At 39.2% G+C, this 25,620-nt stretch overlaps 2 protein-coding genes across 3 annotated transcripts in view; both read left to right on the top strand.

Moving 5' to 3' along the window:
- The window catches only part of LOC308233070 (solute carrier family 12 member 7-like), a gene marked incomplete at both ends in the record, with an annotated part of 55,541 nt that extends 46,429 nt beyond the window's left edge, over positions 1-9,112 (top strand). The window contains 5 exons of one of the 2 annotated variants that reach the window (XM_080639630.1): positions 2,023-2,139; positions 4,314-4,495; positions 5,944-5,958; positions 8,422-8,555; positions 9,021-9,112. In XM_080639630.1, the coding sequence (XP_080495756.1) occupies positions 2,023-2,139; positions 4,314-4,495; positions 5,944-5,958; positions 8,422-8,555; positions 9,021-9,112 (540 nt within the window). The remainder of the gene's footprint in view (positions 1-2,022; positions 2,140-4,313; positions 4,496-5,943; positions 5,959-8,421; positions 8,556-9,020) is intronic. The other variant, XM_080639631.1, reaches the window with a different exon arrangement.
- A 4,356-nt stretch (positions 9,113-13,468) lies between these two features.
- LZTFL1 (leucine zipper transcription factor like 1) lies at positions 13,469-22,289 on the top strand. The gene is made up of 9 exons (XM_080610875.1): positions 13,469-13,560; positions 14,121-14,315; positions 14,792-14,852; positions 15,672-15,740; positions 17,225-17,290; positions 17,415-17,492; positions 19,772-19,945; positions 20,603-20,706; positions 21,504-22,289. Exons 1-9 carry the CDS (start codon positions 13,484-13,486, stop codon positions 21,520-21,522), a joined length of 843 nt encoding a protein of 280 aa, XP_080467001.1. The 5' UTR covers positions 13,469-13,483; the 3' UTR covers positions 21,523-22,289.
- The last annotated feature ends 3,331 nt before the right edge of the window (positions 22,290-25,620 follow it).

Genomic DNA, 25,620 nt, shown 5'->3' with positions numbered 1-25,620 from the left:
TTGTGTTGCTACAACAATGTGCTGCTCTAAATCCTCTTTCTTCTCTTCTGCATTATGGTAGTTTTCTCTTGATTTCAGCCTGCCTCACATCGTTTTAGTAAAACACAAGGTCTCCTGTACTCCTTACTCAGTGTTTTTAAGGTTTTCCTCATTTCTTTATCGAATACTAGTATTTTACCAGTGGAGTTTAAGTGATTAGTCAATCTACAGTAGCCTTTAAAGGGTTTAACTTCCTCATGAATGCTTTATGAGTAGCCCAAGGACCTAAAGCTCTGTAGTCTATAGCATATAAATTGTAGTGGAGACAAGAATTTATTCTCAGCTCTGTGAGTTGGTTGGGATCTGCACTACTGCAGAGTGCAGTTTGCTTGGAAGTCTTAATTTCTTTCTTTTCCCCTTACCATGTTGGGTTTGGTTGGTTGGGTTTTTATTACTCATTTTTATCTGAATGTAGCCATCATCATTATAGCTTCAGCTTGTTCCTCCGTATCAGACAGGGTAAAATATGAATGTTCAAAATACCATTGAATTTCTTTCATGTTCTGAAGTAAAATCCTTTATAATTCCGAGAACACCTAGTACTTATTTCCTGCCTTATCCAAAAATAAAAGCTCTATCCGTGTGGTGTTTCTGATTGGGTATATTAATCTGCCTCTTTCTTTCATATGTTCATCAGAAAATGTTTAGTCATGCCTTCACCTCTGGAGCTACAAATTGAGTGTAGGCACTCAGTGTGCCAGGCCTTTTCTTAATCTGATCATCTTTTACATGAGTCAAGCCATCCCCTCTGGCTTTATGATGACCTCAAAAACATTTCTGTCATTAGTATCACTAGTTCAAATCAGCTTTGCTTTTGTTTTCATTATTTGTCTCCAGACAATCAAATATAACCCTGATAGTGCAACTGTGAATTGTGCTTGTAGTTTTGTTTCCTGTTAACACCTAGATTAGTATTTTAACCTCACTTTTGTGCCTGTACCTCTTCAAACAAGGTTCAAACCTTCGCAAAGAGGAGAATTTGGTTTTGTACAGCATTCTTTTGCTGTTTCCCTCATAGGTATGCTCTTATCCCTGAAGCATCACCCCTCACTCTCCTCTTTTCCATCACTTTTTAAAACGGAACTTTATTTGATCCTGCCCCTGGGCTTTCCTGTGGAGCTGAGGCATGGGGGCTCGTTGGATTTTTTTGTTTCCTTTTTTGAGAAACTTGGTTTAGGTGCTTCTATTCAAGTGTAAATATAACACATGCAAACTGCAAAACCTGAAGGCTTAGGTGCAACTGCCAAACATTTACTGGTTTTTGACTTTGACAATAGCACCGCAAAGATGAAAGAAAATGTACAGCCTCATTCACTTCCTTACTGCCCTTCCTGGTCGCTGTTGGCTTCCTTCTCTGGCTTGTCCTGACTAGTTGGGCCAGGCAATGATGTTGTTGGAACTGTGAGAAGGTGGCAGTCTTCCTCCCACCACTTGGTGTTGGGATGTGCAGCGCAACTGCGGTCGTGCAGATTGCTGCTGCCAGGTAAGATTGGCAGAAATGCGGGTGCATGTATTGTGTATTATTCACAATAATAGTTTGTGAATCACTGTTTGGAAAATACATCAGTGTTCAGAGTTGGAAAGCAGCTGTCTCATCTGCTTAAATGTTTTTTCATACTTCCAATTGTAACTGAATAAAATCAATTTATCTGAATCATCACATATGTGCAGGGATGTGACCCTCACAAACATGAATAGTTGAGGTTTCCATATAGACTAAAGGATTTAATTCACTTCCCATTTTTACAAACCTCTGTAAGCAAACTTCATAACTATCTGCTGAACATTTCAGAAAATGTCCCATAGTATATATAAACAAATGGCATGTTTATGAAAACAAAGCAAGTTTAGAACAAGCTATGATACCAAATGTCATCTATTTAAATGAAGACAATTTTTATTTTGAATAATATCATCATTTGCTCTTTTCTGTAGACTGGGTTTTGGGGGGTTTTCTGGTCATTGGTAACCTTTTTGTCCCAGATTCAGAGCATCACTGATGAGTCTCGAGGCTCAATCAGAAGAAAAAGCTACTCCAGTCCACAGTCCATTGGGCAAGATGCGGAGGCACTGCTGACTAATGATTGTCGAGAGGAGGAGGTAGCTGGATATGTTACTGGCTAGATAGATTTTCCCATTGCAACACTTGAAGTGCCACTATTGCAAACTGAACTACAAATTAACAACTTGATCACTCATTGTTTTGGAAAAGTTCTTCATAAATTTAAATTCTATTATTTTTCTAAATTCATTATCTTACCCTATATATTGTTCTCTAGATTATGCTTTTGCAACATGGATTATGTCCTCTTTTTCTCATGCTTACTTCCCATATGAGAAACACTTCTGGGAGTGCCTGTTTCTCTCAAGAGCCAGAAGCAAATTGTTTCCCTTCCTTCTATCTCTTAAAAGTTTTAACAGTGGTTGTTTGGTTAATAAGTATGTTTCATACTTCCACAAAGCATTGCCTTCCCTTATAGTTCCTGGTTTGAAGTACTTAAGCTTCTCTGAGACCTTATATATATATCTGCTAGGGCTTTTTAAGGAGATTTCCATGCTTATGGACAAGCCATTGTTAATCCACAAATGTCATTACTGCTTTCTGCATAGTGAGTTGGAAAGGAAATGGACTGATGTGATCAATGGTTTTAGCGTGCACTTGAAGTGTTGCTCTTATCTAAAGGTGTGTTAGCCTAGTTTGTAGAAATGCTGTATGCCTTTCTGTTTCCCTTTCTTTGTGAAGTGTGAGAAGAACATGCTGTATTTCATGCAATTAATTTGGTATCAAAATAGCACTAACAAAAATGTGCCCTTGTAGTCTTTGCATTTTTATAAGTGTGTGCTGTAGCTCCAGAATTTCTCCTGGCTTTTCTGTCTTTATAAAAATGGCAAGCTGTCTTTCTTTGAAGCCTACTTGTACTGGACTCACCTTCCAGTTATTAGTTTGACATTTTAGCTCATTGGATACTGCTGTATGGCACATCAGATACCTGCATGTGTTTATTAGCTTTGTCATTCTCATGGTAGAACTGTATTTACAGTAACTTCTCATTCATAGTCTTGACTCATGATTTAATCTTCTGGGGAGATATGTAAACCATCAAAAGAAATTGAGATATATGTAAACCTCAGAATTTAACTTTAGGATTTGAGAATCCTTAGGGATAGGGAATGGGGAAATTATTTAGGAGAAATACAGAAGCTCCTGGGTATTTAAGAAGAGCTGCAATTAGAGTTTGTGAAGCAGTAGGGGAATCACTGTTCAGAGATAGAAGGTAGTTTTGTCATCTGCTTTGATTTTAGTCATGCTTTTGACTGTGATCTGAATGAAACTGATTCTTCTAAATCATCACCTATGGAGGGACATGACCATCACTAACGTGTGGTTGAGGTTCCCAAATGAAACTGGAGCTTCAACTCGGGATTTAAGAAGTCTCTGAAGAGACTTCCTAACTGCTAAAGATCTCGAAAAGCCCAAGCAAATGAAAAAACAACCACCTCCCAAAATAGAACACCCCAAAACACGAAACAATCCTCCCGTATACCAATTCACTTATTTAAGAGTCTAAGGTACTGCATTTGTGTTGCTTTTGGTGGAAATAAAGAAGCCTATGGACAAAGGCAAGTAAGTAAATAATGTCTTCAAATATTCCTTCCTTCTTTCCTCAAGAGGAGTAAGGGGGATGCAAAACAGGGAACGCAGGAGTTTGTATGCATGCGGGAACAACAGTACTATGTTCTTAAACCTGTGATTTGAGTTTCTGCTGTTCTGAGGGCTATCTCTTTAGAAGGCCGCTTCGTGATTACATTGATTGGCTTTTTTTCTGTAATATGCACTTGCATGCATAAGTAATCTAGTGGAAGGTAGCGAGCCTGCAATTTGGCCAGTCTAATGTTGTGTTACTGGGGTCATGCTGGTAGTTCAGCTGAAGTCGTGTGAAATGGAAAACATTTAGGACAGTAGCTGAGAAAATAACAGTGTAACTGAAAAAGCTTCCATGGCAAAACCCCCAGTGTTAATAAAGTACTCTTTGGCTGGATTAGCCTCATTCCAGTTCATTACAAAATAACATCCCAGCCCAAACGTAATCTTGCAGTTTCATTTCATGCTGAAGTCAAAGCAGTGTGTTAGTTGTTCACAAAGTGAGGTGCCTTTTTTCTGTACTGCCTTCTATTCCACTGCTATGAAATCACTTTTCAGCATGTTAATACCGTGTAATCTACAAATGCTCTTTGTGGCTGAATCTTGGGGTGATGGTTTGTTTTGTGGCCAGGCTCAGCTGATCCATGACAGAAACACTGCCTCGCACTCAGCTCCAGCAGTCAAAGAAAGCATGGCTGCTGCTGCGCCAGAAAAAGTGCACATGACCTGGACTAAAGAGAAGTTTGTAGCTGAAAAGCATAAAAACAAAGATTCAAATGCATCTGGCTTTAAGGATATTTTCAACATGAAACCGTAAGTATACACGTGATGTCTGGAGTTTTCTATTTGACTGAGTGTGGGGGTTTTGGTGTTTAAGAGATTCTGGTTTATTTAAAGTTGAGTATAAATATGATCTTTCCATGCACTACACTTAAATGCCATCTTCATGAAACTAGCATGGAATTGGGTGGAACAGCAATGACTGTAAAGAGCCATTCACCAAAATGTGGTGAATGAAGCTTAAATGACGGACTTCAAGCTCTAAACTCAACTTCTGGATTGTTCCAGAAAGCATATATGTTAAAATATTTAATAGCTTTTGGTTCTCTCTCTTCCTGTGAGAGATAAATAGTAGATAATAATAATGATAAATTATTATTAGTAGTAATAGTACTAATAATAGTAGATATTATTTATCTAGTAGATATAGTAGTAGATATAATAGTAGATATTATCTACTAAAATAGTAGATAATAATAATGATAAATTATTATCTACTACTAATAATTAAAAAGTAGTAGTAATAGTAGTAATATAGGAGTAATAATAATAATAATAATGGTGATAATAATTTTAAACTGTATATCATTTCCCTGTCTCTATTATTGTGTTGTATTGGGGTGGAGGGCGTACCAAAGAAGCGGATAGATTCTTTCAAGACATTTAGCTTATGTTCTCGGTTTTGAGTGGAGTTTTTGGGGGTTGGTTTTTTGTTTTGGTTTTTGTTTAAAAGATGTTCAGTCCTCATCCTGTAAATGAAAGCAAGATTAAACTTGTGCTTATATGTATGTCTTTTTATGTTTCCTGTTGAAATATTCCTCAATGTCTTTTCTTTAAAGAGAAGTCACTTAATAGATAACAGCTACTGCCTTTGTCAAGCCTAATGTAGCAGACACAAAACCAGTGACAGAAAGACATCAGCTTGATTGCTGCTTCATGCTGTGTTCAAGCACATACACGTACGCGTTTTCTCTGACTTCTAGGAGAATGCAGTTAAAAGCATGGCCTAGACTAGCAAAACTGTGGATGTCAATGGAAATTTTAATATTTAATGGAAACAGTTCTTAAATCTAGAATTTGCACACAGAAGATACACCTAGAATCAGCCCCTTAGAATCCTAAGTTGTTCTGTGGGTTTGCTCCGAGCTCTTTACAAACTGTGTACCTTCTGCAAATTCCAGACATCATCCTCCCATCTTCCTTCTGCTCTAAAGCACGGTTTTTGTTCTGGGCTGCATTATACTTGAATTCTTGAGGGAAAAGGGGGGGGGTGTGTCGAAGTGTTAATATCTTGGAAATACTATTATTTCTTTAGAATTGTGCAAGACACAGACTTCAGATGTTTTAAATTCACTATATGTGGTTGGGGGTGGGAATTACGTTTCCAACTTGGTGTGCCTGTACAACATGTTGTTGAATTAGAAACATACCTGATGCCATAAATATATTTTTTCCTGTTCATTTGCTTCCCTTCCACGTAGAGAATGGGGAAATCTGTAAGTCTGAATTTCATTTCACTTAAGCAGCATAGGCTGTGTTCCCTGGTTCTTGTGGTCCTGTCCATTGTATGTGTGTTTCCTAAATCATAATTTGCAGTATGTGTATAGTTTTGTACCTTGTTTTATACACTGCGATTTAGAATTTATCACTGAAAAATACTCATCATGACCTGTTAATGTTCTCTTCTAAATATTACCCACTTTTTGTTCAAGGTAAGTCACAGAACATGTATTTTACTTTCTGTAAGAATGTAGAACTTGAGAGTACTCCTTTGCACCAGTATATTAATGAGTTTTCTAATTAACTACATTAAAAATCATGGTTTTCTTGTTCTGGGAAAATGCTCCCCATTGTGAAATAACTACTGGGACAATAAGGATAAATTTGTTCCCAAAGGGAATTTTCATGTTTCATCATATGCCAGTTCTTGCCTCCCTTCTACTAACCCGTGCATGTGTAGAAATAACTGGAGTTCAGATGAATACTGGGTATGACAGCATACAGAAATGGGACACTACAGCTCTCTGTTCTTGGGTGGAACTGACTTGTGACTGCTCTGCTTCTTTTCAGAGCCCAATGTTATCTTCATTTTGTCTGTTCAGTAAGTTGAGCTTCTCATGAAAACTGAGCTTACTTTGTGTCCCGTGTGTGATTTCAGTTCTGCCACTACTTGAAGGATGAATTAAGTTAGTCAGCCTTGGTTCATGTTGCGCTTTTAGGCTCAGTTTGATCTTTTACTTCGGTGCTGAATTCTTGCCCACTCCATTGCAAATTTACACCCCTTATACTTCCTCTGCATTTTGTCTTTAATTTAACGGTGTTTCTACTTTAATAGTTACACACCTCTTCAGTCATACACTCTTGCCTCACTCTTCATAGTTGTTCTTTGGTCTTTTCAAGCTGCTGTTCTGCTTCTGAAAAACTGAGCTTCAAGTACTCTTTTGTTCATAGCATGGTTTCGGTACAGTTCGTTTTCAGAACAGATGGCCGCTGGGAAAAAACCCAGCAAACAGGACTTAGGAGAACACAAGTTGCTCCCATCGTTCTCCATCTTTCTCAGCACCCTGTGTTTGAATGAACCTGTATCTAGCTGTTGTTCTCAACTCCACACTTACCTATAAAACCTGAGGGTAGCCTCACGCCGCTATAAGATTCTAGAACTAAGTGTAGCCCCCTGAAATGATCTCTTGTAGTAGCAGAACAAAGTTGGGCATTTCCTTTTGAAGTTTGGGCCTCCTAAATGTTTTTCTTTTGGGAAGAGAGCTCTCAATTAGTTCTGGTTTTTGCTTTAGCTGATCCAGTGCTGGGATTTGTGCTGTAATTTTGATTGCTGTTAGTGGAGTTCATAAGATGCCAGCTTTGATCAGCTGCTTCAAAGGTCTTGTATTCTTCTGCTATTAGCCTGCCTGTTCTCTGCTATAGGACAGTGTGTGAGCCTAGCTGAGCAGGGTACAGTTGCGCTTTTAACTGAGAGACTACTAACTAGTGTGCCAAAATACTGCATATTATAGAGTGATACTTGTATCAACATACCAGTATCTCCATTTTTGAGAAGGGCTGTCACCCCGTTTCCAAGGTTCCCTTTAAAATGACACCTGTGAAAATCTACTTTTGGGCAGTGGGTCTTCTGGATCCACTTAGGTAGAGTCTGTATATTCTTGTTGTACTGTAGCATATGACTCATTTCCAGTCTTAGCTAGATTTACATAGGTAGCAGTTTCTCAGGAACTCTAAGGAAACTGTTCTTTTGTTCTGAAGAGTGACTAAACCATCCAAGGTTGGCCCTAAAATATGGAAATCTCTGAAGTCCTAACAGTTTCTTCCTCTTGAATGCAAATCTGTGATATTTGTGAGCACAAGAAACAGCATAGTTAATACTGATAGTGTAAGGGGAGAGGCTCAGATTCAGTTCATTCCTTGCTACCTTACTCAAGACATAAGAACTATTAATTTCATCAATTCTGTGCTGTTTCTGAATTGTCTTTACCAGGCTTATAGGAATCTGGTAATGTCTCCAAAGGAGCGTGAGGGAAATCTTGTATTGTACAACATACATAATCTTTCCAGTGCATTCCTTTAATTCCTTTGTTTGGAATTTCCTGTACAAATCCAGTTACTTTTTATATATAGTTTAATAAGCTGGACTAAATTTTGCTTCATTGTTGCAAAAGATCGCTGACAATGGGAAGAATTGTGCATTTTGGCAATGTGCTTCGAATTGCTTGAATTTCAGAGTTAAATGTTCTTTTCAAATGTTAAAAAAGAACAAACCCAAAAAACCGTCTTTTAAACCTCAGTATTGCATTTCTTATAATTTATTTTGAATGTGTAAAAATACTGGTGTCCATGAAAGCAGCTTATTCTGTGTGCATATAGATGAAACTTATAAATCTGAATACATAACATATAATTCAAATACATATTGTGGAAATACTTAAAAATGTTTGTTTGCACGCTAGGAATCAGTCCAATGTGAGAAGAATGCACACCGCTGTGAAGCTCAATGGAGTAGTGCTTAATAAATCACAGCATGCTCAGCTAGTCCTCCTGAATATGCCTGGACCTCCCAAAAACAGAAAAGGGGATGAAAACTGTATCCTCTGCTACACTGCTTCCGTATTTCTTGACATTTGCAATTTGATTTTTATGCCTGTGCCATTGTCTGTTTGTTAGGATAACCATTGGTAACCATGGTGAGCATAAGCTTGCCTTTAAGAAGGCAACTTTTGATTCCACAGTTTTAAGAAGTGTTGATGATCGGGGAGGTGGGGATTGAGTCAATGAGAAGCATTCCTAAACATTGAACTTCATTTAAAATCTCTCTTTTCATCTTTTGTGTAGGTGAGTAGGGCAGAACTAGAACTTTCACTCCAATTAAGCCTCATTTCCACTTGAGCGAGCAGGTGGATTATGTTATGGGACAGTAAAGGGTGACACAAGAAAACTCCTTCAGGAAATTGTTGAGCTTGATTTTTGCATTATATATCTGACTTTGAAAGATATCGGTGGCTTTCTTGTTTCTTTCCTGAATAAATTCCTTGACTTAATGATATTCCAGACATGGAGTTTTTAGAAGTTCTGACAGAAGGTCTGGATAGAGTTCTCCTGGTCCGAGGCAGTGGACGTGAAGTGATCACCATTTATTCTTAACCTGTTTGCTCATTTTGGTCAAATACCCCCCAAATGAGAAAACAAAGATCTTTGCCACAGTTGGAGCAGCTTCATTAAGAGTTCTAGTGCATTGAAAATTACCTGCAAGCTGAATCTTCTGATGATGTGTTCTGGTTTATTGGTTTTTTCTGTTAAAAGGTTATATTTAAATTATATTTTAAGAAGATAGGCTTATGTAGAAAATATTTCTGTAGTGAATGAAAAACGGTGGCTGGGTTAGAATATTCACACGTAGCATATTCTGGCACTTGTTAAACTGTGGTGAAACACAGGAAAAATTAATGCAGTGCTCTGTTTAAACATCTAGAAATGCAAGCAGTTTTTGATTGGTCTAATCTTTGTTCTGCATCGAAACAAAAGGGAAAGATTTTAGGAGGAGTTAGCTTCCTCCTTTACCAAAATGCTGCTATGTTGCTTCTGTTGGGACTAGTCCTGGCCCAGGAAACTTCAGTCAGAAATACAACCAACCACTCAAACACGTATATTATGTGCATAGAGTGTTTCCCTGAAGTTCATGATTTGCCACACTTGTTTTAAATAACATTTCTCTTTTTAAAGTACTTTGGTAGGTGAAGCCTCCCAATGACAGTAATAGTAAATTGGCAAGTTGTGTGGGGTTTCTTCATGAGCTACTAGCGGTTATAGTATATATATATATATATATATTGCATAACTACACCAGTGAAACCGGAAAGCATCCAACTCGCAGGAAGGCTGTGGTACAGTAACTCTGCCTGGCTGCAGTCGTGATTGTAACAGTCGATAAACCACAGCAAGTTGGTTAATGAAGTGCAGTCTCTTGTTTTCAAATATGTATATTTTGAAAATGTCCTATGTACGTGCTGCTGTTGAAAATAAAATCTGCTTTTCTGAACTGATGGAGCCCGTAAGTGTGCTTCATTTGAACTTGTTGAACAATTTTGTGTAAATGCTCAACAGAAACTTTAATGCTTCTGTCGGAATTCTGCCTCTTTTTGGACACTATTAAGTTTTCTAAATGTTGTTTAAAACCTAAAGGGGGGGTTATTTTGAGTATTGGAAGATGTTTCTATTCTAAAAAGAATGGTTTTATTTAAGCATATATAAACTATTCTTTTATAGTACAGTCGACACCTCTGTTACTCAGACTACGATAGCAGGGCCCAAATACCCAGCTAGGCTCACGTCCAGTGCTTTTATCATAGCTCTCTTGGGCAAAGCAAAACAAAGTTATAAACAGCAACAGCTGAAAGCAGCCCATTACCTGCCTCTGCAGTTTGATGCACATCAACAGAAGGAACACAGAAAGATAATCAGATGAGCTATTGAACTTCAGATGGTTCACAAACACTGCTGGGACACACTAAAAGGCAATTGGAAAGGCATGCTGAACACCAGAAGGCACTGGGTGTAGGTTTAGTCTTAAGGGTAGGTTTAGGTTTATGTATAAGCACTCATAGGTACCTTGGGAGCACACCAAAGTCCTCCAAGGCCCTTGGGTACAACAAAAGACACATGAAGGCCCTGCTGCCTGACCAAGGAGGCATTGGAAGATTTGCACAGCATATGAAGAAGTACATGAGAAGACATTCTCAGACCACTGGGGAGAAAAATGTAGTCAGACACCTCTGGTGCAGTCCAAACGGCTCTTTGTTTTTCCTGTAACACATTAAAAGGCACCTAAGAGGTCCCTGGTGCAGGGCCATATGCAGGCATTCATAGACAACTGTGCTTGGCTCTTGGTAAGAGTAATGGTAAGGATTCAGTTTAGGGTTAGGCACTCAAAGGCTGCTACAGGTGGGGTCTTTGACTGGTTTCCTTTGGTGATTTTGGTTTGGGGTTGTGTTTATTGTTCAGTTTGGAGTTTTTTTAATGGCTTTGGGGTTCAACTGTTTCAAACCAAGGTTGGGAAAGTTGGGGGGGGGTTACTGGCTGTTAAAAATGCATCTGTTTAACAGTAATTCCATAAAGTTTTAGTGCTGAAATGCCTTGAAGATGAGAGCCTTTATGAGATAAGATGGCCTGATTCTGTGAGGTAAATGTTTCTTATTCATTGTTCCTTTTAAAGAACTGATCAACAATGAGATGTCATTGGTTTAGCCCTGAAGAATCCTTTTGAATATGCTCATTAGGCATTTCACTAGTTTGGCACCGAAACCTCTGAATATATTGTGCCTGTCTCCCAGTCTGTCACTGCAAACGCCTAGTAGTAGTAGTTGCAACATCAAGAAGGAAAATAGGGAATTGCTGTCTTTTTGGGTTTGCTGGGGCTTTGGGGGGATTATACTTTACCTATTGCTAACACCGATGTCTCATCCCTAACACATGAAAATGTGTATTCAGCCTCAAATTTCTCTCACAGCTCTGTTAGCACTCACTGTTCTTTCTCTCTATAACCGTCTGCTAGGTTAGGGTTGGTTAGATTAGGTTTAGGGGTTAGGGTTAATGTTAAAGTAAGGGTTAGGGGTTGGGGGGGGATAGGGTAAAGGCTAGGGTTACCTTGGGTTTAAGCCATTAGGGTTATGATTAGGGGTAGAGTTAAGGTTAGGTGGGGTTTAGGTTTAGCCAGTAGGGCTAGGGTTAATGTTAGGGGTTTACTGTAAAGGTTAGGTTAGGTTCAGGGTGAAAGTTTGGGTTTAAGCTGTTAGGGTTATGATTAGGGGTTAGGGTTAATGCTAAGGGTTAAGGGGTTCAATTTAGTGTTATGGTGAGGGTTTGGGTTTAAACCGTTACGATTGGGGTTTAGGGGTTACGGGTTAAAGTCAGGGTTACAGGCTGGGTTGTAGGTTCGCCGAGCGGGTGGGGCGAGTCACGTGAGCGATCCGCCGCCAATCGGAGCGCAGCTCGGGCCCTCGCGAGGCTTCGTTCTCCATGGCAACCGTCAGCCCGTAGGCCGCGGTCCGGGCGCCGGTGGAGGGGCTGCCATGGTGAGTACCGGAGCCTCCGGGCTCTGTCGCTCGGGGCACCGCAGCGCTGCAGCCGGGGGAAGCCGCTTCGCGTTGCCGTGGCCCGGCCCTGTGGGCAGGGAGGCCGCCCGTCGTCGTGCGGGAGCCGATCATAGCGGGCTGCTGCCGCCGCCGTGACCCGTGTTGGGCCTTGCAGAGAGCAGTGGGGCTGGGGATGTTGCAGGATCCAGCGCCCCGGCTCGGAGATCACGAGTGACTCTGGCCTGCGTTTATGTATTTATTTATGAGTTTAATTTCTTTTGTGGTGCTTTCTGTGTTGTGAGGTGTCAGCACTGGTGATGGCATGTCTTCCCTTCCATCTGCAACGAGCGGAAACCATTTATCTAAAGAACAGCCAGCAACAGCAAAGGAAACATTAGTTGAGCTTTTCATATGATTTCACGTTTGCAAGATGTGGAACACTGTGGGAGCCATCAGACTTGAAACCACGTTGTGAGAGCTTGTTTTATCTACTGCTGTTGGTGTCTCCTACACTGCCTTTAATTTCCAGGCAGTCAAGATCGGTGCTCAGGTTCTCAGTGGTGTTCTTCCAGTATTGCATTTGCAGTGGAGCAACCCTGTGCAGTTGGATTAACAAGGACAAGGTGCTAAGGTTAACTGCCTGAGTTGCTACATGCTGTCTCCAACACCAGCAATACTAACTACTAATACTATAGTCAATAAAATGGACTTCACCTTTGGTTGCCTCAGCTCTGCAGGGACTCTAGTCATAAACTCACATTCATGCCCTCTTGTGCTGCCTGCATGAGTGAGATTTATTCTAATAACATTGGCCATGCCAATACTCCCTCTTTTGAAATAGAGACGTACATAGAAAGGCCAGTTAGCCAGGTATAAAACCACTTCCATCTAATTTGACCTGGGGATGTTTTTGCTTCTTGGCAATAGGCTATTCAGAAACAAGTTCAACTTACCACTTTAGATTGTATGGGAAGCCTCAAGATTTTACATATAAACTGACACGGAAGCGTAACATACTTTCCCGTGTGGTTTTGTTAGTACCTCTATTAATGATACATCATTTAGCTACATTATGTACTCATAACAGAAAGACAAATTTATCCAAGAGCTTTCCGTCCACTACAGTCCTTCTGGTTCTGATCCCCTGATTGTGTCTCTGTCTGATTTTGTATGACTTTCCTGAGGGTACTGGTCACTTGAGGCCCTAATTCCATGTACTGGTGCTTTTAAAGGGGGAGCAATTATGTGAGGTATATATAAGGATTACATGTATGAAAATATGGTTGTTTTTTACTGTGCTAGCTAATGTGCATAAAGACTAGTCAGAAGGCAAGTTTCCATAATGGTTTTGCTCCTATTTACTTAGTGTATGTTCATCTTATATCCTTGTCCACAGGCAGAGCTAGGCCTTAATGAGCACCACCAGAATGAAGTCATCACCTACATGCGCTTTGCTCGTTTCAAGCGCAGCCTGTGTCTCAAGACAGTGGATTCTTGTTTTCAGAACCTTAAGGACAGCAGGTACCATGGGGGGTACTTCTGAAGAATAAGCCAAAATGTGCTAGCAACAGGTGCAGGCTTAAATGCTTAATGGGGTGAATTTTCTCTGCTTACGCTTGTATAATGCTCTTAGTGAGGAAGAAAGACCCAATAATGTTCCAAATGTTACAAATCAGTTTTAAAAGGACTTGTTCGGAATCTTAGGAATTAACGTAGATATTGTCAGCATGCCATTGCTTTACATTTTGCTTCTGATGTCTAAAGTTGATGCAAGCCTGCAGCAGAAGTACTAATAGAATAGAACAGAATCATAGAAATCTCTATTACTTCTGTGGCGGGCTTACATCAACTTTAGACATCAGAAGCAAGATGTAATGTCATATTGGTGATTGTAATGTTTCCAAGAGAAAATTTAAGTGCAACAACCAGTTAATAGTGCCATGGTCATTGTATAACTAATAGTGGATATTTTCAGCAGGACATTGCAATAGATAAGGTTGATATCTGTATAGTGAGGTCTCGTAACAATGCAAAACTGTTAACCTTTATTGAACATGACTCATCTTGACTCTTCTGTTTAGACTTGTTGAGGAGACCTTCACAGTCGATGAGGTGACAGACATGCTGGATGGACTGCAGACTGTTGTACACAGTGAAGTGGAGTCAGAGCTCATAAACACAACTTACACCAATGTGTTAGTTCTGCGGCAGATCTTTTCGCAGGCTGAGAAATGGTACCTGAAGCTACAGACAGACGTCTCTGAACTGGAGAATCGGTAACATATATTAGGCTGTACAGAATACCTTTCAGTAATTAGAAAACTTCAAAGTGTTGATTATTCACATTCTTTTCCTAACCATAGAAACCAATTCTTTTACATTGTATCAATGATAAGTCTTCCATCTATATAGTATCTTGATACACAATAATTTCACATTTGTTAGGAAGATGTTTTTACTGGTAATACTTGAATTAATCAGTTAAAGAGCAAGTGATAGGATTTGATTAAAACCCTTTTGTTTTCTGAGTAGATTATATTTTAATCAAGGGTGCTAAATCGTATGGTTCTAATGCATATACCATGCCATTTCATGACATGATCTGTTGCATTTACTGTATGTGCATAGGTTCATTCTGTACTTGTAACGAGAATCTTACATGCAATAAAGAGCATAGCATCAGCATAGTAAAATGTGTTTCATAACATAGTTCTTCTAGTAAATAATTGCCTTCCTTCTTTTTCTTTTCAAGAGAATTATTGGAGCAGGTTGCTGAGTTTGAAAAGTCAGAATTTGTATCTTCGAACAAGAAGGTAGACTTTTATTTTAATTAAATCATAATCATGTCAGGTGGAGTCATGGCAGGTGTTGAAAATACTTAGTACTGGCTCCTTGTGCTTCAGAGAGAAAAAACTAAACACAAATAAAGCCACCTTTTTCAAAATAAATAATCTTTGAAAGTCTCCAAAAAGTGGCATTTTGCAGTCCGGCACCAATGCTCACACTGAATTGCCTTGGCTGCTTCCAGATTGTGGGTTCTGCACATCCAGGGCATGCCTCATAATCCTCATCCCAAAATCAGGCAGACTAGGGATGTGTTGGAGCATCTCATTCCCTTGGAACTGGGACATTTACTTGCCACAGCATGGAATCAAGAGCTGAGAAGACTCCTCAGTAGAGCTGTGACTCTAATTTATCTTGCATGATTATGGTTGCACCTTACTTGGTTTGTAGTGTAAAGGTTAATTACATATTTAGTTAAGATATATTATATTTGAACACTTGAAACACTGTTTGGAGCTGCGTAAATATTTTGGACTTATAATCGCTCAAGTATTTTTTCCATTTTCCTTACTCCTTTTTCTTTTAGTTGCTGCAGCATTGGTAGTCTTTTGTAAATTGAGTTTTGCAACCCTTTTATGTCTCTGTGCATTGTTTTTGTTTAGCTTTAGCTGAAAGTGCAGAATATAACTTTGGAGCCAAGAATCTGGTAAAAAAATGAACTAACAAAAAGTGGTTTACAAAAGAAAGCCAAACTGACTGTCAGTAGTTGTTTTAGAGATTACAGACGTACCTTTCTTCCTCTTAGAAATCTGTATAATTTACATTTTTAACCTTTATTATTTCTTTAGCCCAGCACAGACCTCGTTAGACCAAAACTGGCTCCATTAAATGAAGGTGGGACAGAGCTGCTAAACAAGGTAAGAACTTGTCTGTTTCTGCAGTTGTGATCAATGACCATTCTGCTTATTCAGCTGGACTGAGTAGCTGTACAGCAATATCCTTATAACATGCCTGTTGCTGTATAGGTGTCAAGGCACTATACCCCAGAATGTAAATGAAAATGCTACTAAATTAATAAATATTATAAAGCATCTGAAATTTATTGTGTGCTTATGGTCTCTAACATGTATTGCAATATTGACCTTCCTTTTGAAATGACATTTTGGCCTTTAAAATTATTCGGTTTTCCATTTAATGAGGTAAATTAGTAGAAACCAGTGTTCAGTTTATTCTATTCAGTTGGCTGGCTTTCCAACAAGGAAGTAAGTTAGGATATGTAGCTGGCTGAAATAATCCAGTTATTAAACATTTTCTGTATCGCTCTAAGTCAATCTTATTACATTCAGTCTTTTTTCTTTTGTGAGTTGGTTAAATTCCTCCTAAAGAAACAAGCATTTGAAGAATTTGGAATTGACTAGTTTCGAAAACATCTCATTTCCCGCTTGCTAAAGATTTTCATAGTTCCAAAACACATTCTACTATTTAGGGTTATCAATAGTTTTTATTAGGTATTTAACTTGTTTGGTTCAACTGAACTTTCTTCAAATGCCACACTTCTTACAATACACTTCTAATTTATGAGCAGACAAGATATTTAGCGAGGAGTTGTGTTTTCTGTCTTCCAGCCTGCATTACCAAAATGATCCATTAACATAATTAAAGCGGTCAAGAATTCAGATTTGTATTTCACTTCTAGATCAATGTAGTTCCCTTTCAAAAATAATTTCAAAAGCTGTTTCAGAACAGTTTATGTGGAATTTGTGCATCTGATGGCTTTTTTCTTTCCCTTAAAAAATAACTCAAAGTTATATGGTGACTTTACTCTGACTGATAAAATATGGTTATCTCCTGTGACACAGAACATGTTCAAGAACTATGTAGATGAGGCCCTCAGCGATATGCTTTAGTGGTGTTCTTGGCAGTTCTGGGGTGATGGTTGGACTTGATGATCTTAAAGGCTTTTTCCAGCCTAGTTGATTCTATGAGACACAGTAACACGGTATTTGCCTCTTTTCAACAGGAACTAAATAAATATTTACTTACTGGTTGATTGAAAACATAAATGATGAGCAGCAATGAGACTTGTCTCTCTGAATATGCAATTTTCTTTATTTAATCTTGATACTAACAAGATTTTAAACTTGCAAATCTCAGTTCAGTAAAGCATATGACACGTTTAAGTAAGCAGCCCTATATATTACAGTGCAATTGGAGACTTCCATTTTTGCTGACTGAGGCAGAAAACATAATAAATAAATGGATTGCTGATTTCTGATGAAGGCTGTTTTGATAAGTTTTGGAGCTTTCCTAAGCTATGAAGTGTGTTTTCTTACCTGCAGTGTTTGGAATATTCAAAATGGCATGAGTATTCACAAACTTCTTTTCATTCATTAACCCAAAGATAGTTGCTTCTCTCCAAGAAGAAAATGAAAAATTGAAGACCAGACTCAAGACCATAGAAACACAGGTAAATTGGATACTTAATTCAGTTTACATATTCAGAATTATCTAAATGAGAATCCCATGGTTATTATTCTTATGTTTTCAATTAAAATATGTTTCGGAGGTTTTACATTTTCAATGTATCACAGGCTACGGCTGCACTCGATGAGAAGGCCAAGCTAGAGAAGTTACTGAAGGATTTACAGATGATCCAAGGTGATCAAAAGGTACATATAATTAAGATTTCCCCCACTACCACGGCTGTTTAACACAACTGTTGCCTGTACATCTAAGAAGTTGGTCTGTATGGTGTGTTTCTTTTCTGGCAAATACAAAAGTTCAAGTTAGTCTTGCAGTGCTCCTGCTGAATTTGTCTGTTCCTGCTGATCTGTCAGTCAACAGATAATCCAGAATGTTAGTTGATGTTATGACATGTATTTTGTGTCCCATAGACCATGATAAATTATGATCAGAAAGCATCATTCCAGTTACTATCAGGAAGTAGTATTGCAGAGTTCATATTCTCAGGGGTGATAATTGTATTAACAGACAAAATGTATTTCTGTTTGTTTCTTCCCATTTTACTAATGAAAGAATCGTATCTGATCTGGTTTTTATAGCAACAATAAAACACTAATTCTTTCAAGCACTTGTTACACTTGGCATGGACAAGACAGACTTGTGGTTCTCAGCTCAGGCTTTAAAAACCTGAATACTTATATGGAAGTATCCAGTGTCCTATATTCTTAAGCATCAACTGAAGCTTTGCTGCAGATGAGTCAGATGGCAAATACTTGATTTTACATAGTTCTGCCCATATCAACATACAGTCAAAATGGCTTCACCTTTATTTTTACTACTTGAGGTTATTGTTTCTTGTAAATGAGGATTCAAACATGGTGAGTTGCTGCTGCAGGGAAAAAGCCCAAAACATAAGCTAGAAGACTGCAGGTTGACATGGATAAATCTATTCAGGACACACAGTACTGGTTTAAGTTTGTACCTTTATTTTGTCAATAATATGAATTTTCTAATTAGAAGTTTGTTGATGTGTGGTTTTTTCCCCTGAAATTTAAAGCATTTAAGTTTGAATTTTTAACAAAATTAGAACATTTTAATCCCATCATTTTGAGAAATTGACTTTTTGAAGTTGCCACAGTATTTCCAGATTTGGAAGTGAAGTTCCGAGATCATAAAACATTTCCACTTCAGTTTTCATATTTTAATCCTGATTTCTTTTTATTTTGCTTTCTAACTGGTTTATGGTATGTACTTGGCTTTCTTAATATGTTGTAATTTTATCTAGTTACTTTCAAAATCTGCATTCAATCATATTATTTATTAGGAAACTTGATTTAGAAGTCATGGAAAATATTTTCTCTGTCTGTTTTGTTAAGCCTTAAATTATTACAGGTTTAAAATATTAAAGGGGTTCATTAAATCCTGGCCAGTCGTGAGTGTAGTTTTAAAAGAAGAAAATCTCATCCTATTTTGTGGTTAAACATTAATTGGCCTCAATGTCAGGGCTGCTGGGTATCATTAGCTTTCATGTCCTAATTTGCTGCTTCTTCAGCTCTTACATATTCTGTCTACAGGCATATATACGTATATTGATGAAACTAGCTAGTAAGCAAAGTAAGCTTTTCTTCTGTAGAGGTATTATTATCAACTGGGTTCCTATGCTCAAATCTTATCCTCCACACAGAATGAGCAGACCTTGCTTAGTTTTAGTTTTGTGTTCTTTTTAAGGTGCTACTGGTTCAGCCTCATCCTTAGTATGACACGTTTGGGAGTTTGAAGCTGAGCTTTTGAACCTGAGAGGGGTTTTGTTCTTTGGTTTTTTTAATGGAAATCCATAGAACAGTTACATGAATATAATGTTTTATGACCCAGAACTGATGGCCAGAAGAGCGTGGATTGTTTCTTTTCACAAGGAAACAGGAAGGTTGCTTCATAAGCAACAGTGGAGGCTCTTTTTATGATGCATGTGAGAACAGTGCAGTATTGGTACCTGATTGATGATAGTACAAGCCTTAACACTTTCGTCCTTTCCTACCTGTACTACACCAATGGCTTTTCAGATGCCTGTGATACTTTACTAAGTAATTTCTCATTATATATTTCATCCTGTGGCTTCACCTAATTCCTAAAGAAGTGAAGTAGAAGAACTTGAAATCTCAGCTTGGCAGAGAAGACATTCCAGCCATCTCTAAAATGCATTGATTAACAATTTTTTAAAGTTCTAAATTAGTAAGTGCTTTAACTATTTTTCTTTATTTTAGTTAAAGCACTTTGAATTTAAGCTTTACAGGAATAACTTGAACATAATTATTAACAATGAATACGTACCCACTTTATGTGGATTTTTGCACTTGACATTTGATTTTGAAATAAAATATTTGTATTTCATTTCATTTTATTATTTATTTTTTATAAAATTATAATTTTTTGACATTTTATTTCTTCTCTGGCATTTGACACATAATAAATATTTCTTCTGTTGAAGACTAATGCAAACCAGGATATCACTGAGCTGGAGAATAAAGTGGCAGCTTTGAAATGCCAGTTTGAGAAGACTTTGAGTGACTCAACTGCAAACCAAAAGTTCTTGGAAGAGGACTTGGTGACAACGAAACATGACTTGCTGAAGGTTCGGGATCAGCTATCCACAGCTGAAAAGGTTAGCATGTTGTAATGTAAAGATGAGATCCTTGCTCACATTTTAACTAACTAGTAGTTTAACAAGCATACGCTACAGGATGCAGAGTTCACTGAGTCACACTTGTGCCTGTGTATTTTTGTTATTTCAGTGGAAAACCACATTATAAAATAACAAAACCACAACTAACTGCGTGATTACAACTAGATGAATCATAGAATCACAGAATGGTTTACGTTGGAAGGGACTGAAGATCATCCAGTTCCAATCCCCTGCCACGGGCAGGGACACCTTCCACTAGAGCAGGTTGCTCCAAGCCCCATCCAACCTGGCCTTGAATGCTGCCAGGGATGGAGCAGCCACAGCTTGTGTGGGCACCCTGTTCTTAAAGGGGTACTTAAAAATTTCCCCTTTTTTCTGCTAAGGAATTTTGGAATGAAAAGTGTAGCCCCAGTCTGCAGAAGATTTTTAGTCTGATTTAATTAGAAAATCAAGTTTCTGTTTCTCTGTCTCTCCCAGTAACCTCATTTGAATCTACTAGCCGACCTCATCTAAATTTGACTGAATTAGAGAAACCGCTGGCTTGAAACTTGAGGAGGAAAAGAAAGTTATTTTTTAAGAAAGAATGTTAGCCTGGGTTTCAGAAGATGTAAATAATGTGTTGATGTTATTATGTAGGAACTGGAGAAGAAATTTCAGCAAACAGCTGCCTATCGCAACATGAAAGAGATTCTCACTAAGAAGAATGAACAGATAAAGGATCTACGTAAAAAGCTTTCCAAGTAAGTGGTGCTGTTCTGTCCCAACAGGATCCTGGTTCTAGATCCATGTTCTGCTCCCATTTGTTTTTTATTAATGTGAAGCTGTCTTCAAAACAGACTATAAATTTTCCCTTAAAATCACTTCTAGTAGGCTGTTCCCTGATTTTTGGCCAGCCAGTCCTTTTAATGCATGTTAGGTCAACAGGACCGATGTGTGCAACAGCAGCTACAGTGTAGCAAATAATGGGAGAATTTAGTATGGAGAGGATGCAGAATACTCAGGGGTGTAGTAGATAAGCCCCCCAGCTGCTACACACAGAGATATAGATGGAGATGTACCAGGTGCTTTGGCATTATCTTATTTCTTCCACATTTGTTTATGGGAATGAGAAGTCTGCAGGGATAAACCTCTATTGAGTAAAGAAAGATGCAGCCTGGACATTACATTGTGTTGAAGGCTTGCGTTCTGCAAGTGTCAAGTGAACTTTGGCAACGTGGATACTTAGACCTAGGCTGTAGGAGGACAGAGGTGGAACTTAAAACTTCCATTTAAATTTCTGTCTGGAGTTTGAGATTTGTGGAGAGGTTCCTGGTCATTCCCCCATTCTGCTGCTTGGTAAACTGGCCCATTCTAACAGGAGAAAATAGTCCATACTATTTTGTGACTTAGTCTGCTCTAAGTCACACACTTGGCCTTGATAGGAATGTGTCACTAGTGGGAATAGTTTATTCCTTGGGTTTAATACTTTCTTCAGAGACAAAATGTCTCTAGGGTGTTTTCTGCTGTTTTAATGATGTATTTTGTTTTTAATCTTCAGATACGAGCCAGATGACTGAAACACCAGAACCATCTGATCTCTCAGAAGCTGCCATAGAAAGAAAAAGTAGACTGAGATTATTTTTCAGTGATTTTTGGGTTGAATAGTATATTTTTTGCTTCTAGTGCTTAAAACAACTTTGTATTAATACTTAGTGACACACTCCTACCTTACTTCCTTGTAAACGTTCGATTTACAGGTTTCTATAACCTGATTAGGTTCTGTAGTCATGTTGTTCACCATTGACATTCCTTGAGAAATAGCGAAGAGGAGCTTATTGAAGAACTGAGATCATTCCCTACGAAGAAAGTTTATTTTTGTTAAGAAAAGGAGAAAAAAAGGGGGAAGAAAAAAAAAAAAAAAAGAGGCATTAGGATTTCTTGCTGTCTCTGAGGTAGAAACTCAGTTACTTGTCTATAGTTAACGTAGCCATGAAGTGGCATTATCTGTGCAAATTCCAACAGTGGAAGTAAAAAGGAGGAGGAAAAAAAATGGAACGTGCTGATGGTCAGTAACATTTTGCTAGAGAGTGTTCATTAGATAGTGAGGTAAATATGCTTTCTAGTGGAAACTCTGGGCCCTTTCAAATAGAGACACTAACTGAAGTTAGGCTTTTTCACTTGAACTTAATTGAAACAAATGTGAACATCAGAAGGCAGGTTCTGATTTTGCCAGTATTCTTAATGTTAAGATGATAATCTGAAACACATAGGAAGGTTGCTAATGGAGCAACTTTCTTGGGAAATAAGTTATTTTGGATGTCTTCATCTCCTTTCTTAATGTGACCTCACCAGAAAACAGCTTACTTCTCCCAAGTATTTTACTTGTAATCCTCTGCCTTGCGTTTATTTGGCAGCCTCTTAGTAGTGCATTCTACTTGTTCATCTGTCCCTGTTCATATGTATGTTGTATTCTATTACAAATAAAAACATCATGTTTTCTAACATTTGGTCCTTAAGGAGCTGGTTTCTATACGAATGTTTTGTATAGTTTTCTTTTTAATATCTGTAGAAGGGAGCAGCCACTCAGTGAAGAATCTTCCTAGAAGCATGAACGTGTAAAATACATATCCGTGCACAAAGCCACACCACATCAAACAGCTGTGAAGAAGTGTACCAGTGGCAGGGCTGGGAAAAGGATGCTGTAGGTGCGTGCATTGTCTCAGGAGCTGCTTGAACTGAAAGGGATCATTTTTCCTTGTTTTTTCTCAATGGGGAAACCTGTTAAGATTGCTCAAGCAGTGATGCCCCACTCCCATCTGCCATACACTTGCAGGCTGTAATTTCTTGTGTTTTCCTTCTTCCTCCACTGGTCAAGCAAGGTTGGTTTGGGATAAAGGCCTGTGTGCAGCATGGTATGTTGCTGCAGCGCAATAGTAGGTCTTTATGGGGTGGCAGTCCTTCTGCAGTGTCGGTTAAACTCATGAAAGGTAGTATTTTGCCCCTTGTAAGGTCACTAAAATGTTAAGTTCTAATAGGAATGTACTTAAATAATGGCTAAATAAAGGTCTTGTGTGGAGCTCTTGATGGAAACCAGATCATCTGTCAAAGAGGATATACCTGTCTAGACCTGAAGTATTATACAGTAACAATTCTCTTTTTGTTGAGCGAGGTACAGTATTTTGCCACAGTCATCTGCCAGGCTCTTAGATTTCAATCCAGCCACAATGCTCTTAAGATTCCTCAGTTTGATTTCCCTTTTCTGGTATTATCAAGGATGGCTCTTGGCTTTTGTGATACCAAACGCCTTCAGACCACCGTGAAGTGATTCTTAATGCCTCAGGAAGAAAACATGAATCACCTTGGGGTGGCAGGTGGCTGAATGGATCAAGCTTTAAAAAGCTGAATCTGTGTAGGAGGATGTGCCTTTTAAAATGTATTAAAAGAATAACTTAATGTAATTTGAAAGGAAGTTTGTATGTGAGCAGGTAAGGATTGTTATCATCATTATTACTGTATTTCCAAATGGCTTTGAGCAGATAATATGCCCATTGGGGTTACCCTGTGACTGTTAACTTTGACAGTGTCCTAGTGATTCCTGCGCTGCTCTGCCTGCCGTCAGACTCTCCCTGAAGGCACCTACAGCAGCCCTCCTTATCCGAGTCTCCTCGCAGACGTATCCTGAAGCGTCAGGCAGCCTGTTTGGAGCCAGCTCTTCACCAGATGAAGGTGAGCAGATCCACACCGTTCTGTTTCAGCGGACTTCGTATCTGGAGGCGTTACTTTTAATTATCATTTTTAGGAACCTGTTAATTAACTCTGTCCGTGTTGAGTCTCGGTGACACCGGTGCAGGACTGACAGGGCAGCTCACGGCTGACTGCTGCTGGTGAACAGGAGAGCTGCCCAGAGACCTCCCCAAACGGCAGGCAAGCTTTAACGAAGCACGAACTGGCAGAAGACAGAGACATGCCTGAATAGGCCGGGTATCTCTTTCATTTTAGTGAGGTGCCAGTGTGTGACTCTTCTTTGGCACAGGTGGGATCTGAGCTCTGTGTGATTCTGTGAATCAGAGCTGTGTTGGGTTCGCCTTCATGGAGGGAGTACCCTCAATGACCACACCATCAGAAGAGGGATACAGGTGTGGTGCTTAAGAAAAGCAAGGAATGTAAGAAGAGGACCTCTTCTCAGGCATGCCTTTCTTGGGAAGCTGAGGTAATGCAAATCACTTTTAAGGTAGTTAAGAGGCTGGAAATGACTTCAGGGTACATGCCTTAAGGGCATCATCTGCAGTTTGGAACTAAGAAGCAAGTAGCAGTGATGAGCTGGAAGGAATAATTGCAATCTTGATAACTGCTTAGAGGAGTAACTGTAATTGCTGATTGCACGGAGCAATCACGCACAGTTGTCGTGGCCTGTGAGGTGTTGAAGGTCTGGAAATTCAGCTGGATTCTTTCTTTCTCCTCAAGTAAGGAAATATGGAGCTTAGAATAGCAACTGTGAACAGTGAATCCAAACAGCAAAAACATACATGGGAGCTTCTAATCTGCTTCCCTTGATAACATCACTGAACATTTGCATAGGCTGCAGAGACTCCTTCATCACTTCCCTTTGGTGCTCATCTAACATGCTAACAGCCAGCGTGTTTCCATTTGGAAGCAAGTGCCTCCAGGAATGGCAGATACCGAACACCAGAGCTGACACCCCATAGTAGTTTGTGATCCCAGCTGCTTATGAGACCAGCATTTGTGAGAGAGGAAGGATTCATTTCATTGCACCTGAACTTCCTGATCTGGCCTGACCCGAGCTGAGGACACCACCCCTCTCTGCCTGCACAGCTTCCCCAGTCCATTAGTAACCTAGCTTGAAATATAATGGGAAGGAGGTACAGAGGCAAGGAAATGTTTAACTTGATTATGCTCATCAGTGGCAGTAATCTGTTCACACAGAAGCATCCCCAGTGCTCATGATGTGCTGTTTTTTAAGGCTGTCCTGCCTGCAAGTTGCTAAATGCTCTAAGTTATTTATAAGCACCATTTGTAATAAATCCCACAAGCAGTGATTTGCATTTAACTTCCTCATCATTTGCAATAGCTTTCATGGTGTGGGACAGCTGACACATCTGTAGCTTTTCAGTGAGTTGTACAGCTCGTGGGTCTAAAACCACCTTGGGTTTTTCCTTCCAGCAGAATTTGGGGTTACCCATGAGACATTTCCAGCTAGCCCTTAGGTGGCATGCTGCAGTTCTGCAGGCAAGACAACAACTGCTAGGATGTTGTCACAAGCTCCCTCGAAACAGTGCTCTGGAAGGGTTTGGCAAACCCTGATGTTTTCATCCATTTCTAGCAGTGTTAAGACACACCGTGAAGAATGGATTCACTTATGGAGAATGAATTCAGTTATGGAGAATGGATTCACTTATGGGAGATGCATGAACCTCTCATAGTCCCTTCTCCTATCATGCAAAAAGGTGGCATCCCACGTTGTCACTGTTATTACAGGTGGTCAGCAAGTCCCCCAGCGGGGTTCTGCTGGTCTCAGCAACCTGCACGACATCCTCAGGAGCTTGGGCTTGCGTCCAAATGCCCCACAGCAGGGATTTGCACTCGCAGCCGGATGCCTCAGCTCTGCCAGTATCTGTGGGATGCTGGAGCAACACACATGGAGCAAGTCCCTGGCG

The sequence above is a fragment of the Psittacula echo genome (genome assembly GCF_963264785.1).
Source record: "Psittacula echo genome assembly, chromosome: 2".
NCBI classification, from domain to species: Eukaryota; Metazoa; Chordata; class Aves; order Psittaciformes; family Psittacidae; genus Psittacula; species Psittacula echo.
This window is presented reverse-complemented; position numbering and strand designations above follow the sequence as displayed.